This window comes from Tiliqua scincoides, chromosome 1 (genome assembly GCF_035046505.1).
Source record: "Tiliqua scincoides isolate rTilSci1 chromosome 1, rTilSci1.hap2, whole genome shotgun sequence".
Taxonomy (NCBI): Eukaryota; Metazoa; Chordata; class Lepidosauria; order Squamata; family Scincidae; genus Tiliqua; species Tiliqua scincoides.
Genome location: NC_089821.1, coordinates 277,376,780 through 277,393,217, shown reverse-complemented (window position 1 = coordinate 277,393,217; position 16,438 = coordinate 277,376,780). Strand labels below are relative to the sequence as shown.

The 16,438-nt window shown below is 46.3% G+C and overlaps 1 protein-coding gene across 1 annotated transcript in view; it reads left to right on the top strand.

Moving 5' to 3' along the window:
- BLK (BLK proto-oncogene, Src family tyrosine kinase) overlaps positions 1-15,677 on the top strand; it is a 35,870-nt gene extending 20,193 nt beyond the window's left edge. Inside the window, exons 8-13 of the mRNA XM_066623740.1 lie at positions 3,240-3,388; positions 6,796-6,975; positions 7,755-7,831; positions 10,760-10,910; positions 12,438-12,569; positions 14,864-15,677. Of these exons, the coding sequence (XP_066479837.1) occupies positions 3,240-3,388; positions 6,796-6,975; positions 7,755-7,831; positions 10,760-10,910; positions 12,438-12,569; positions 14,864-15,072 (898 nt within the window). The 3' untranslated portion in view covers positions 15,073-15,677. The remainder of the gene's footprint in view (positions 1-3,239; positions 3,389-6,795; positions 6,976-7,754; positions 7,832-10,759; positions 10,911-12,437; positions 12,570-14,863) is intronic.
- Positions 15,678-16,438: the final 761 nt, after the last annotated feature.

Here is a 16,438-nt window from a genome sequence, read left to right as displayed (position 1 = left end):
TTGTGTCATCCATTAAAGATTAAATCTCCCCATCTCTGGAGAAAATCAGTTCTCAACTAAAGAGTCCAGGTTTTGTTTCCGAGGCACACACTCTAGCAAAACTATTTCCAGCCTCCTCTGGGACCAGGATGGTACTGAGGGTGGAATCCAACACTAAAGCAAGGGAGTTGTAGGGAGAGAAGGAGGGAGGATGCTGGCAAGTGCTTGAGAATAGTGGTCCTTCCTCCTCTTCAATCCTCTTCATTCTTCATTCATCCTCCTCTTCATTCATAGAAGTCCTCCCTCCATTCCTCTTCATTCATTCAGTTTGCAGACGTTACATAAGAACATAAGAACAGCCCCACTGGATCAGGCCATAGGCCCATCTAGTCCAGCTTCCTGTATCTCACAGCGGCCCACCAAATGCCCCAGGGAGCACACCAGATAACAAGAGACCTCATCCTGGTGCCTTCCCCTGCATCTGGCATTCTGACATAACCCATTTCTAAAATTAGGAGGTTGCGCATACACATCATGGCTTGTACCCCATAATGGATTTTTCCTCCAGAAACTTGTCCAATCCCCTTTTAAAGGTGTCTAGGCTAGACGCCAGCACCACATCCTGTGGCAAGGAGTTCCACAGAACAACCACACGCTGAGTAAAGAAATATTTTCTTTTGTCTGTCCTAACCCACCCAACACTCAATTTTAGTGGATGTCCCCTGGTTCTGGTATTATGTGAGAGTGTAAAGAGCATCTCCCTATCCACTCTGTCCATTCCCTGCATAATTTTGTATGTCTCAAACATGTCCCCCCTCAAGCATCTCTTTTCTAGGCTGAAGAGGCCCAAACGCCGTAGCCTTTCCTCATAAGGAAGTTGCTCAGTGGCAACTTCCTGAGACTGTTCATGGAGGAGCCTTCCCAGTCTGAGCATCCTTTTCTTCTGATCAGTAGAAGCAGCTGCATCCAGGCCATATTTGATTTCTACTGTTGCCTGTCTGAGAATCACGACACTCCAGGCAGTTCAAAGACAATCAGGATTTTCTTGTATTGGCAACCTTCAGTCTCGAAAGACTATGGTATCGCGCTCTGAAAGGTGGTTCTGGCACAGCGTCTAGTGTGGCTGAAAAGGCCAATCCGGGAGTGACAATCCCTTCCACACCGGGAGCAAGTGCAGTCTGTCCCTGGTCTGTCTCCCTGGCTATGGGCCTTCCTTCTTTGCCTCTTAGCCTCAGACTGTTGGCAAAGTGTCTCTTCAAACTGGGAAAGGCCATGCTGCACAGCCTGCCTCCAAGCGGGCCACTCAGAGGCCAGGGTTTCCCACTTGTTGAGGTCCATCCCTAAGGCCTTCAGATCCCTCTTGCAGATGTCCTTGTATCGCAGCTGTGGTCTACCTGTAGGGCGCTTTCCTTGCACGAGTTCTCCATAGAGGAGATCCTTTGGGATCCGGCCATCATCCATTCTCACGACATGACCAAGCCAACGCAGGCGTCTCTGTTTCAGCAGTGAATACATGCTAGGGATTCCAGCATGTTCCAGGACTGTGTTGTTTGGAACTTTGTCCTGCCAGGTGATGCCGAGGATGCGTCGGAGGTAGCGCATGTGGAAAGCGCTCAGTTTCCTCTCCTGTTGTGAGCGAAGAGTCCATGACTCGCTGCAGTACAGAAGTGTACTCAGGACGCAAGCTCTGTAGACCTGGATCTTGGTATGTTCCATCAGCTTCTTGTTGGACCAGACTCTCTTTGTGAGTCTGGAAAACGTGGTAGCTGCTTTACCGATGCGCTTGTTTAGCTCGGTATCGAGAGAATGAGTGTCGGAGATCGTTGAGCCAAGGTACACAGAGTCATGGACAACCTCCAGTTCATGCTCAGAGATTGTAATGCAGGGAGGTGAGTCCACATCCTGAACCATGACCTGTGTTTTCTTCAGGCTGATTGTCAGTCCAAAATCTTGGCAGGCCTTGCTAAAACGATCCATGAGCTGCTGGAGATCTTTGGCAGAGTGGGTAGTGACAGCTGCATCGTCGGCAAAGAGGAAGTCACGCAGACATTTCAGCTGGACTTTGGATTTTGCTCTCAGTCTGGAGAGGTTGAAGAGCTTTCCGTCTGATCTGGTCCGGAGATAGATGCCTTCTGTTGCAGTTCCAAAGGCCTGCTTCAGCAGGACAGCGAAGAAAATCCCAAACAAGGTTGGTGCAAGAACACAGCCCTGCTTCACTCCGCTTTGGATGTCAAAAGGGTCTGATGTGGAGCCATCGAAGACAACAGTGCCCTTCATGTCCTTGTGGAAAGATCTGATGATGCTGAGGAGCCTGGGTGGACATCCAATCTTGGGGAGAATCTTGAAGAGGCCGTCTCTGCTGACCAGGTCGAAAGCCTTTGATGCCTAGAATCAGGATTTAGCCATTGCCTAAAGTGGGAGACAGGTTGTAAGGAGCTGCAATAGGGCCTTTCCAAGGTATCAGTGCCGATAATTCTTGAGTGTTAATCACTTGCTGGAGCAGATCTAAACCAAACCTTTTTGTTCTGTTAACATGTTTCAGTGGTATGTTGGAAGTTGACTCGTAGCACCATTCACATGAGCAGTCTAATCACAGGAGCAGTGAATCTGCATGCATTTGTGACTTTGGCATTATGCTACATGCTGATGTAAACCACTCATGTGAGCAGTTTTTTACCCGTCAACTTCCAACATCTTGTCAGAATATATTCTTAGAGTAGCAGTCATCCGTGGGGGCCTATGGGTCAAATCAGAGTCTGAAGGTATGCTCTGTTCTGTTCCTATAACCCCACCCCCCAGTTGCCAGCCAAGAAAAAGAGTGTGGATGAATGCCATCTGTAACAACAGAACTGCCGTCTGAGGGATGGCATCAGCCATCTGAGGGAACATAAATGGCAGGTTTGCTCTTTTATGTCCGTCTCACAGCTGGATTCTGGCAAATCTAGTTGCCAACCAGGGGCCCAGAGTATGATTATGCCCTGCAGCAGTGATTTTCAATCTTTTTCATCTCATGGCACACTGACAAGGCACTAAAATGGTCAAGGCACACCACCAGGTTTTTGAAAATTGACCAGGCATACCATGCTGCCAGTGGGGGCTCACATCTCCCATTGGCCCTATTAATAAATGACCTTCCCCCAAACTCCTGTGGCACACCTGTGGACTACTCATGGCACACCAGTGTGCCGTGGCACATGGCTGCCCTGCAGTGTTGTATGAAGACTCACCTCTTGTTTTTTTCTTCCCCTTTGTGCAGCTAGTCAAGATGGCTTGTGCCAGAGGCTAAGAACACCATGTATCTCTCTGGCTCCCCAAAGACCCTGGGCTGCGGATGAATGGGAGATCCCTCGGGAAACACTGAAACTTGTCAAGAAGTTGGGGGCAGGCCAATTTGGAGAGGTGTGGATGGGTAAGTGCAGCATGGTAAAATCCACTGGAAAGATGAAAAGGAGGGCTATGTGTGCTGGATTTTACCTTCAACATGTACTGGAACTGTGGTACTGGCTTCCAATTAGTTTCCACTTGTAACATAAAGATAAACCAAAATTCTCCTTTCTCATTTCTACTGCCCTACTCACAGGCAATGGGATAGGAGAAATTTCAGTGATTTTCAGGGCACAGGAGGAGGGTCACTGTAGTTGCAGAGATGCTTCTCTGGCTCGCTGGTGGCTCCCATTTTTATTTTTGGGGGGTTTCCTGAGAATGGCACTACATGGTGTCATTCCCAGAGGATACCTTGGGGGGTGGGGGGAATGACAGCCACCAGCTGCCAGAGGAGCACCCAGCACTGGCAGGAGGAACACCTCTGCCACAAAACCAATTGAACTGATTTCAAACCCCAATAGCACAGAGACATGTTCAGCAGTATATGTGTAAGTTTCCCCTCATTAGATGCCCTGCTGACAGGGCTGGCAGATGGGCCATTGCCTTCTCCTTGTGCATGTGACTCAATGTGCATGTGTGTTTGTGTGTCTGTATGAATGGAGCTATGATGGGGCTCTTCTCATATGTCCAGTGTATTGTGTTATCAGGCTTTTATACCTTCCAGCTATCCCAAAGGACACCCTCTTTTCACTGCTGTTAGGGAATGCCTCTTCCTTCTGGGTTGACTCTTCCTTGTCTCTCAAACACACCAGGTGCTTTGTATTCATTTACAGTCCTTCAGCAGCAAAATCACAAGCCCTGTAGGGAAGAAATGCCCACAGTCACTACAGCCCACATACTGGCCCTTCCATAGTGTTGTCCCAGGCAGTCACTCAGTAACTACTGAGGTAACTACTGACAAATTCAGCCAGCTGCCTGCACATGGCTCCCCTTTGCCAATGTTCCGCTCAACAAGCAGACACTGGGGGGGGGGGGCAACAGGTGCAACCCCATCCACTGGTCCTTACGTGCATCAAGTATATGCATGGGAGTGAGGGTGGTTTGAATATATCTTTTGTTTTCATCCATTGCAGAATCCCAACATGTCCCTCTCCAGCAGCCTGTGGCTGCCACAGTCTCATCGTGGTACTGTCAACTTCCTCCTTAGGCATCCCCTATTTTGTCAGAACAGGAAATGATGACCAAGCAGCAGTAGCTATGTGTCAGTTCCTTCAGTTCAGTGGTGGGACATGGCCAGTTTTGTTTCTGTCATCAGATGTGCTTATGTTTGTTTATTGTTTCAACTTTACTACTCTCTCACTGCTGTTTTTACAGATGGGCAGCCTAATCTTGCCAGCCTCCCTGCACGATGATGCAGCTATGCCAAAGGGGCATGTGCTGTATCCCACAGTGAAGTTTCAGTCCCCGGAGGTCTCCTCCTTCCCTTGCCCAGGGGTAAGCCTCTGCCACTTCCATGGTTCTACCTGGATCTGCACCAGTTACTTTGCTGGCACAAGTCTGCGTGGACCCAGGAAGGCAGACTGAGGCTGAGGGTAGGATTTCAGAGGGCCACCAATCCTCCCCCTCCCTGCCCGTTGCCTTCCTTTTCCACCCTTTCCATTCTGCATTCTGCCCTTCCCTTGACCCTTTCAGACTTATCTTCCTGGATCCAGTGGTGATCATCCTGCACTTCTGCCTATTGCAGCAGCCTCCTAAAATGCTCTCTGACGGCACACTGCAGGTGCCACCAGAAGCCACTTGCAACAGCAGAACTGTGTTCTGCTGCTCTAAACCCCTCTGCATGATTGTCTTAGTGTTCCTCCCCAAACTAGCCTTAGTGCTCATCTCCAAATTAGCCTTAGTGCACATTCCCAAACTAAGTTACACCTAAGAAATGAACTCATTCTCACTGAGGTTGTAAAGAAGAGTCCAGACTGTACCATATCAGGTTTTAGGATGGGGCTCATGCGAAGAAATGTTTCTCCGTACCCAAAAATATTCTTGCATGTAGAAAACTAGTATATGAGGGAAAAGACTTGGGCTAGAACTCTTCTTCCTTACACTGTGTTTCCTGGGAGAAAGAAATGTTGTGCCTGGAGGAGCATGAAGTGGTACAGTCCTGACACAGCTTTACAACCTCAGTGACAACTAGGCCAAGGCGTAATTACATTTGCTCACATTCATTCCCTGTGACCCTTACTGCTCCCTGCCCCCTTTTGGTTGACTCTCTCAATGTTTAAATTAAGACTGAAAACTTTTGCAGGGAGGGTTCTCTCTTTTTGTTTCTGCCTTTGTGTACCTTGCAAAGTACCACATCCACTGGCTTTCTCTATAAATCACAGTTGTTTGTTACCATCTGAATTTCAGTTGTAAAATCTCACCACGTGATAGTTTCTCCCCATATTTTTTGCTTTGTAAATAATTCTTCTGGGCATACCCTGATATGATGAAGTTGGGTATTTATCACATCCTAGTAGATCTAGGAATGAGTGGATCCCTCAGTTCTGCTCCATCATTATTGTCCCATCATACCTTAGGTTCCACTCCATTTGTATTCTGGCCTGAACTGTGGATTCTGGAGTGTCCATATCAGATTGAACATATGCATAGGGCTGGCCCAGCCATGAAACAGACTGATATGACTTACATCAGTGGTGAGGCGGGAGGTGAGGGGGCCACAGCTGTCATGAGGCTGCCACTGCCACCTCCCTTCAGCCTGCTTCTGTTACAAGCTGCATTGATCCACTCCAGGCTTGCTAAAAGAAAACAGAAAGCACATCATCTGCTTCCTTCACTGTGTGGTTTTCCCAAACCAGGAAGTGCAGGACATCTGGTTTTATGTGCTCCTTTGTTTTTCACAGTCCTGTAAATTGGAAGTCCTGCACATCCTGGTTTGCAAAATGCATGTGACAGAGCACGGTAAGGGGCTTTTCTTAGCACACTGCAGTAGAGGCAGCAGCATCGGACCAGGGCTATATGGCATCAGGCAACGTCCCTAGTCACGCTGTCCCTGCATGTGCACTTTCATGATAATTTTAAAAAAACAAAAAATCCCGTTTGCACTCCTGTGAGAAGATTCTTTTTTAAACTGGCCAAGAAATGAAAACAAAAAAATCCAAAATGCACCATGTGTGCATCCGCTTCATATGAAGAGGGCGTTGAGCTTTGTTTAGAACAGGGCTGTCAAACATAAGGCCCACTTAAGGTGCCTCCCAAAAGCAATTTATTTTCCCCTCCCTGCACAATTGGACTCTCCCAGCTTGACAACTCATATTTTGTGAGAACCATCATCTACTTATGTCACTTTCTGCATAATGATGTCACTTTGAGCCCTAAGCAGGCACCACAAATGCTGACTTCAGTCCTCTGTACGAAACAAGTTTGGCGTCCCTGGCTTAGAAGGTGACTTGGCAGCCTTGCCATTAATCCCTTCCCTCAACCCTCCTTCTGCAGGCTATTACAAGAATAATGTGAAGGTGGCAGTCAAGACGTTGAAGGAAGGCAGCATGTCTCCTGCTGCCTTCTTGGCCGAGGCCAACTTCATGAAGACGCTTCAGCACAACAAGCTGGTCCGGCTGCATGCAGTCGTCACCCAACAGCCCATCTACATTGTCACAGAATACATGGCCAACGGTAAAGTGTCCTGCTTACGCTTCAGTGCTATGGAGCTTGTATTGATCTGCATTTGAATCTGCAGCAGCTGAGTTGTCTTGCATATTGATCCACTTACCTATTTCTTTGGCACCTGGTTTTTTTTTGTTTGTTTGTTTAAAGTTAAACAAAATTCTGAACTTGGCAAAACTTCTTTTGGGAAGGATGTGGATGGTGCGGTGCTGGGGTAACTTGTTTGGGCCCAGGCCAAACACCCGAGCCCATCAGAGAATCTATCAGGTTGGGCTGAGTTCTAAGTACCTATGGCAGTGCCAAATGAACCACGTGAATGAGAGTGTGTCACAGGAGGGCTCAATGCAGACTTTTTTCCAGGGTCCCTTGTGACCTGGTGCCGACCTTGGGTGGGAAGGTGGGATATGATATCAGAAGGGCCGGCCAATCAGCAGAATCTTGAGTTTGATTCTGCATGGAGGATTGCATGTCCACCCAAATCTGTGGCCCCACAGCATTTTGACCACACTGACACAGGCTACTTATGCACTCATTGTATGTGTGTGCATACAATTGTTCACACCATGTTTAACATATGTGTGTATACTCTGTGCCCTATATTTGAGGTGTACTGGGTTCACTTTTAGAATGAACACATGTACCGTATTTGATACAAAAGCATGCACATGAATACAGATGCTTGTAACAGCAGACCACGTAATGTGTGAATAGCTCCACCGTATAATCTATATATACCCTATAGCCTCATGCCTGACCTTTAGAAAAATATTGTTTCTCCTCTCTTGCAGGATCCCTTCTGGATTTCTTGAAAACACAGGAAGGAAGGAAGCTCTCTCTCCCAAAACTTATAGACTTCTCAGCTCAGGTGGGTGAACTGACTTAGTGAAAGCTGAACCTGGAAAAGCTTTTGAATCTTCTTTCAGACTTAATGATATGTTCTGTGTGGCTCCCAAAAAGAGGGATGGGGCAGACTTCAAACTTGCAAGATCAACTGTATTCTTAGAGAACCCCAACATCCACCCACTGGGATCAAATACCAAATAGTGACTTGGGGGTGGAGTCAGTGACCTCCTGCACTTGATGAACCATGTACTGGGATAACCTGAATATACAAATATAAACCTACCTCTCAGTTGCTACGGACAGCACTTTAAAACTGGCCAGCATAGCTGCACAAAGACTGAACAAAGGCAACCCATTAATGCTCCCATTGAACAGATGAGGAGCATGGAGGCTGAGAGAGAAGATCTCAGCACAGTCAAGGTACAATCTTTTTCTACTTGCCATCTTTCTTGCCTTTAAACAACTGAGGACCAGGAACCCTTTTGCCAATCTACTGCAAACCACCCCAGTAGATCCTGCTCTACCTTCTATCCTTCATTGCCATCAGCATTCCAAGCCTAGGATTTCTTTGATGATCCAGTTAACACTTAACAAAGGGAAAAGGCATTAAACAAGATGTCAGGGCCCAGTCACCTGAAGCTTTTTAAGTGTGGGAGAGCTAAGCTTTGGGATGCGAACTTGGAAGTCAGATTTACAAGTTTCAAAACTGAAGGTCATCATTTGACATTAACTGACAAGCAAGATTTGGAGTGCAAGTAGAGTTTGGGAGGCAGAATTTGGGGTAAATTCTTCAGTTTGAGTTGCTGTTCTCATGTTTAGCCACCTTGGCTGGAAAAAGCAGGATCGAAGTCCCCACTTGTCATGAGCCAGTTACACAGCTTTACAGGGCTGTTGTGGTGATAGCAGGGGGAAGGAGAAGAACTCAGAGTACCCTGGAGGAAGGACAGCTTGTAAACTAAACAATAAATCTTTACATAGCTGGCTTTTCATCCTGTGCAGTTTCACATGGTGACTGTATTTGGAGCACACCACAAAGCCAGACTGAGATGGCCTCAAAAATCCAGTCCAATGACAAACGTCACTGTGACTAGATCATTTGTGCAAGCTGCACAACAACTACCCTCTGTGCTGACCTCCTCAGATGCAAGCGTTCAGGCAACAGCTAAACTTAGAACATTGCCTGTGCATACTTTGTCCTGTGGTCAACTTAGCTAGCACTCCTTCTCCTCTACTTGTCTGAACGGAGGAAACCAGCTATCTGCCGCTATCTCATTAACATCAGAACAGGAAGTGACACCACTTGTTCCTTTTTCCACTGAGATGAGGGGCATTCAAGGCAAAAGCAAGTCAACTTGAGCATGTTGTAGATTTGTGGAAAATATGTCATAATATCCTGTTTGAGACCATATGAAAGTTTGAGGCAGCAAAAGACAAATTCTCTGTAGTGTGGAAAATTGTTGTCCCCCATTCATCAAAATAAAACAAAATGGGGAGGGGCTAGATATTTTTGCTCAAGGCAGGGGAGCGGCTGCTTAAGAGGAATTTCTCTGTACTGCCTGGCACTGCTGTGAAAACAAAGGGGCAACATGAACACATCACAGCAACATCATGTTTTTGTGTTCATATCAACAAAGGATAACAGAACCAGTTACTTCTATAGAAGTTATTGAAAACTAAGTTCCCTTAGACCTGTTCAGATACTCTTTGTGTATGTTCTTCAGGGCTACACATCAATGAGGACCAAAACGGATTGACCCATGAAAGTCAGTGAGGTGTAGTTTGACTTGGGAGACCTGGCTTCCAGTCACCTGCTCAGCCGCAAAGCTTGGGCTAGACAGTCTCTCTAACCTTCCTGGCTGGGCTGTTGTGAGGATAAAAGAGGCTACATGAAACATCTGGGAGAAATTATTTATTCCATGTTTAGCTTGCCTGCCTCCAAACTGCTCAGGGCAACATATTTGGATGTCTTCCTCATTTGGTCCTCAAATGGTACCTACCTTGGTCATTCAGTGAGCTTCTTGAGATTCAGACCTGGATCTCTTTGGTCCTCATCCAGCACTCTACACTGGCTGTATAGCGGGTAAAATACATGCATGTGTAATAAAAGTAAGTAAATGTGAAATTATTCCAGAACTCCTCTATCCCTTCTCCCTTAAGCATAGAGCCAAAAGAATATAGTACCAGAGCAACGTACATAAGAACAGCCCCACTGGATCAGGCCATAGGCCCATCTAGTCCAGCTTCCTGTATCTCACAGCGGTCCCACCAAATGCCCCAGGGAGCACACCAGATAACAAGAGACCTGCATCCTGGTGCCCTCCCTTGCATTGGCATTGGCATTCTGAAATAGCCCATTTCTAAAAGCAGGAGGTTGCACATACCTATTATGGCTTGTAACCCTTAATGGGTTTTTCCTCCAGAAACTTATCCAATCCCCTTTTAAAGGCATCCAGGCCAGATACTGTCACCACATCCTATGGCAAGGAATTCCACAGACCAACCACCAAGCTACGAAACCAATGTATCTCATGGTGTGGATGAGGAACCTCCATGTTTACTTTGAAAATCATTCATGTAATTTGCCTTCATTCTTACAGTGTGTTTGTTTAGAAAATGCATACCCTTTCTAAAGTGAAGAAAGCTCAAGACAGCTCAAAAGATAAAATCGCAAACGTGATGCAATAAAGAAAAATAAAACAAAATGAAATTATAAAGGCAACAGAAAAACCAAAATCAGCAAAGAACCAGCAGAAATGGTGGTTTAGGGAGAGCTTCCCAACTGGCCCCTGACAAATGCTGATTCACTTCAGGTGCCAGACTTTTCCCTCCAAAGGGAGTGGGGGGAGAAGGAAGGAAAGGGTGCCTGCCCCAAAGCAGCTCCTCTGTTGATCAGAGAAACCTTTGACCACACCACACAGTGGCATTCTGTTCCTGTTCTTTGCCCCTACAGGTTGCCGAGGGAATGGCGTACATTGAGAGAATGAACTCCATCCACAGAGATCTCCGAGCAGCCAACATCTTGGTGTCTGAGACCCTCTGCTGCAAAATTGCAGACTTTGGCCTGGCTAGAATAATAGAGAATGAATACTGTGCACAAGAAGGTCAGTGCAGCACACGGGGGCTTGACAGAAAAGTGATGTCATCCTTCAGGAGACAACAGCAAGATAATCTTTTGAAGCACAGATTATGCTCAAGCATTTTGCAGTTTCAGGTGCTTGTCTTTAGCTCTGGAGGCCAGGCGTAGAAGGGGGCCAGAGGGTATGTAGACCACCAGTTTCAAGTGGAGCATCAGCAGCTGCTGCATTCATTTAGATCAGCTATTTTCAACCATGTGCCATGGTACATTGGTGTGTTGCAAAAGGTACGCAGGTGTGCTGTGGCTGTTTGGAGCACAGAAATTGAAAATCACTAAAAATCTCTTCCAGGTTCAGCGGCTTTGTTTTTAGGGCAATTGTCTGTAGTAATGAATTGTCCCTCTTCCTTCACTGGCATTACTAGTAACAATTTGTTACTGCAGATAGTTGCCCTAAAAATAGAGCTGTAGAACCTGAAAGAGTTCTTGGCAGATGCAAGGGAGGGCACCAGGATGAGGTCTCTTGTTATCTGGTGTGCTCCCTGGGGCATTTGGTGGGCCGCTGTGAGATACAGGAAGCTGGACTAGATGGGCCCATGGCCTGATCCAGTGGGGCTGTTCTTATTTTCTTATGTTACTGTATTTAACTAGCTTATTTTTCCTCTTGCTTTGATGTAAAGTAAATAAATTTTATTTTAATATGTATCAATGCATCAGCAAAGTGTCATCGACAAATGCTATATAGTTGCTAGATAGGCGCTATATAGGTGTTAAATAGGTGCTATATAGGCATTAAATAGGCGTTACGTAGGTGTTAGGCGCTATATAGATGTTAGGCGCTAGATAGGTGCTAGATAGGTGTTGCATAGGCACTAGCTAGGCATTATATAGGTGCTAGATAGGTGTTAGATAGGTGCTAGATAGGTGTTATATAGGTGTTAAATAGGCACTTTCAATACAAGTAAATACTACCTGCATCAGTGATATGTTTTACTTTTGCAGGGTTGCAGGCCTGTGTATTGCACTGGTGTGTAAATGAAAGGAAATGTTGTATGTTATTTCTATGTAGGCAATACATTTTACATTGCATGCAGAGATGCATTTATTCTATGCAAATTATTGTTACATTGCTTTACAGCTAATGAATGCATCTTTTAAAAAACCCACATTATTTTCTCTTCATGAAATTTGGGGAGTTAAGGGTATTTGATGTTTCTCCATACTTATCCTTTCATTTTGCCCACCAGTATAGATACCTGACATCATTTCCCCCCTTGAAAAAATAGTTGCCCCCCACCAACTCTAGAAACCTGGGTATGGGCCTGGCTCAAGTGCTACACCCTGCATGTGTGGCCAGTGGCACCAGATGTGAGCCAGATGTATGGGGCAATCAAGCATCCTCTTACTTTTGCTCTACTCTGCCACCATCCTCTGGGGAGTTATCAGGATCCATATCATACAATCCAGTCCAAAGAGGCCAGAGGATGTTGAATGCTTGTATCCCAACAGGAGGCTCTGTCATTGCTCTCATTATGAACTGATTCTGTCCTGACAGGTGCCAAGTTTCCTATCAAGTGGACAGCACCAGAGGCAATTAACTTTGGGGTTTTCACAATCAAATCTGATGTCTGGTCCTTTGGGATTCTTCTAACAGAAATTTTCACCTATGGAAGGTGCCCCTATCCAGGTATGCTAGTCTGCAGCAGAACATCTTCCCTGGAGCTGAGATTTTTCATGAATTTCTTGTTGGGATTTCTAGAACCCCCTCTCCCAAATGCATGTCATCTACATAAAGTGTATCCTATCCTTCTTCCATAATGGCTAAACCTACATAAGTTTAGCAAGGGGCTGTATCACATACGCTCAGCTCATCCCTGGGACCAAATATTCAGGGAAGATAATTTAGCAGAAGCTCTCAAATTGCTTTGCAACAACTTTTCTGTGAAAAACTTTTCTGTGAGAGGGAATATTTATTGGGTCCTTCCCACTAGACCAGGGGTGTCCAAACCCCGGCCCGGGGGCCACTTGCGACCCTCAGGGACTCACAATCTGGCCCACGGGGAGCCCCCAGTCTCCAATGAGCATCTGGCCCTCCGGAGACTTGCTGGAGCCCATGCTGGCCTGACGCAACTGCTCTCAGTGTGAAGATGACTGTTTGACCTCTTGCATGAGCTGTGGGACAAGTGTTCCCTCCACTGCTTGCTGTTTCACGTCTGTGATGCAGCAATGGCAGTGAAGGAAAGGCTAGCCTTGCTTTGTGCAAGGACTTTTATAGCCCTTGAGCTATTGCAAGACCATAATTCACTCATACAAGTTCCATCTCTAATAAATCATTTTTGTAAATTTATTTACATTTGAAATGTAAATTAATTCGGCCCCCAACACAGTGTCAGAGAGATGATGAGGCCCTCCTGCCAAAAAGATTGGACATCCCTACACTAGACCGAAAGCTGAGATTTGATACACAGTGGTATACAGTCTGCAAGGATCACGAAACCAGAAGTGGTTTGCAATCGCTTATTTTTCGTATTCTTAGAAATGGGGAGCTCTGCAGAGGGCTGCACGGGGCTCCCCGCACCTCCTGGAGGCTGCTGCCTTCATATGTGAGTAAACCCCCCCTTGCCTCCCAGAAGCGGCATGATCCTGGGGATCGCATTGCTGCCCTCGCCCCTCCCCTGCGCACACTTACCTTGGGAGCTTTGCTCCTGAAAAGTCTGAGAACCCCTGAGATAGGTGTTTGAGAGGTTTTGGGGGAATATCTTGGATCAAGGAAAATGTTTGGCTCCCTAATTTCAAAAGATCTCAGGTTTCTGGACAATGAAAAAGAACACTTTGCCTGAGTCTTTGAAGATCTACTGCCAGTCAGACAATATGGAGGAAAAAGCAGTTTCTAGTGCTCATTTCAAGGCTGGGGCTTTCATGGTGAGCCAGACTTGCACACCCGATATTTATGGACAGAGAGCACAATGTCCCGGCTGTGTTTGCAAAGATGCTATCAGCCTCCCACAATCTCACTGGTTTACTTGGGTCTGGTGTGCATGCTTTTTGTTTGGCTATTACCTTATTTTCAAAGTCTTTCATCCCCATTATTTGTGAAATGTGCATGTGTATTTGCAATGCTGGAACCAGCTGAAACTATTCTTTTTGTAGTAAACAGCTGTCACCCCCACTCACACCACCATAATTGGCAGGGTTCCCACAGCTGCAGAGTGGGGAGAGTCTTGCTTTTAGAATGCATTTGAGGAAATGAATTATTATAAGCACCGAAAACAAATTGTAACCTGTAGTGAACCTGAGAGATTGGAAATGGGTAGCTCTATAGATGAATGACAGATGACATTTTAGGAGGATGGATGAGGAAGGATGGGATGAGCTAGATCAGGGGTGTCAAACTCGTTTCATGCAGAGGGCTGAAGTTAGCAGTCAGGGCTCCAGTTGAGGGCCCTGCCATTAAGCAGAAAGTGACGTCATCAAGCAGCTAATGGCCAGAAATCAGACCCTGTTCTCATATAGAAACTCATTAACTGCAAATGACAGAAGAGAAAGTACGCAAACCTGGGTCATATTTCAAGATTTGGGAAAGCCCCATTTTCATGTGGGCTGCCATTTCAACTGTAACACCTTAGCAGCTGAGAACCTGAGGGCCAATAAAAAGCTTCCGGGGGCCGCATACAGCACCAGGTGGGCGCCAGGCCTCTGCCACTCAGCAGTCGCACAGACCACCAAGCACCGGAGAGAGAAGAAGGGGTGGGAGGAGTTGGGGAGCAGGCATTCTGGGGAGGGGGGAGGCGAGTGGTGAGTGGGCAGAGGGCAGGAAGGAGGCATGTCAGGGAGGCAGGGAGAGGGCGGGGGAGGCGTGCTGGGGAGGGAGGGGGAGGGAGGGAGCAACGCTCCACCGGATCCTGAGCTTTTGTGTCAGGCTCAGGCTCTTGGGAAAAGATGATTCTTCCGAAGTTTTAATTCTTTCTCTTCCTTCTCCAGCAATGACCAATTCCGAAGTCATCCAGAGTCTAGAATTAGGCTACCGGATGCCCCGTCCAGATTTTTGTCCTCTTGAACTGTACGCACTCATGGTAAAATGCTGGCAGGACAATCCTGAAGAAAGACCCACATTTGAATACCTTCAGTTCATCCTGGAGGACTTCTACACAGCCACAGAAACCCAGTATGAACCGGAACCTTTGAAATAGCAGGCTGTTTCTTGAGCGCTCACCAAAGGGTGAAGGTGATTTTAAGCATCATGTTACAAGGGCAGGAGGACAATGTGGCAATGCTGTGAATGAGACTCTGTCAAGGCTTCCAAGTCTTTTTTCCCTTCAACATTGTCTCCCTCATCTCAAGCATGTGTGAAGAGATGGTCTCCAAAAAGCCAGAATTCACAAGGAAGTATGGTCAGGGTCAGGGTGGATTTATAAAAGCCACCTCTTAATTTGTCCTCCAATGCCTGTCCCGGCTCAGTCCCTGCATCACCATTCATTAATCAAACTGTTTCCACACCTGCTCGGGAACACATAGGAAAGGATCTACACACATACCCCAAACTAGCGTGCTAGAGGATTTTCATAGTTGGCTGTGGTGCACTAAGGGAGAATTGGTATTATGGAGGGTAAAAAGAAGAACGAGAGTCCAAAGGGTTCAAATTGCAATTCATAGGCTCTTAAGGAATGCTTACAACAATAGGAGAGAGAATTGAGATGAATACCTTGTGAGTGACAAAATAACAAGAGGCAAAGTCATACAAATAAATAATGAAGGCTAATAAATTAGCAACTTTATATTAACAGTCCTATGTAGAATGACACCTCTCTCTCTCTCTCTCTCTCTCTCTCTCTCTCTCTCTCTCTCTCTCTCTCTCTCTCTGTGTGTGTGTGAGTGTGTGTGTGTGTGTTTTAACCCAAAGTACTATTCTATAAAAAACTTAATACTTACTTAGAATGGAAAGAGAGAAGGAAGGGGAGAGAAGAAGGAGGTGTATGCTTGGTTCCTATGGTGGGAAAGGATCAGAGCAGAGAGGGTCTTTTTTAAGCATGGAGCCATTGCTGACTTCCTTACTTAAGCGAAAGAGTTTGAAGATTGTCCTTGTCTACGCAAGGCAAATTTAAGCCATTCTGCCCAACGTTGCATATATGCAACAGGGATCAAATGTGTATACCTGTGGACTGGGCAGAAATGTGTTTTAACAAGATTTGCTGGAGAGCTGGCTGGTTTAGGATCATTGCTCTGTTGTAGTACCAAATGACCTTGTTTTTTACTTGCACATGTGTTCTTCCAAGATCTTAAAGGTGATCTGGAAGATATAGCTGTTTGTGGGAAATCAACATATTGGGTCTCATTCAGGCTTAATATGAATAAAAGGGGCACGGGGGGGAGGGGGGTCGGAAGCCACAAGAGGCACTTGAATCCAGCTCACACGTTTCGTTTTGGCCTGGCCTTGACCACAGTGTCAAACATGCAACTAAGGTCATCCTCACTGCTACGGCTGGGTGCTAATTTGTAACAAAGCTTTATATGGCTGGTCATGGTTGTCCAACGAAAGAAACAGGGACACACTACTAA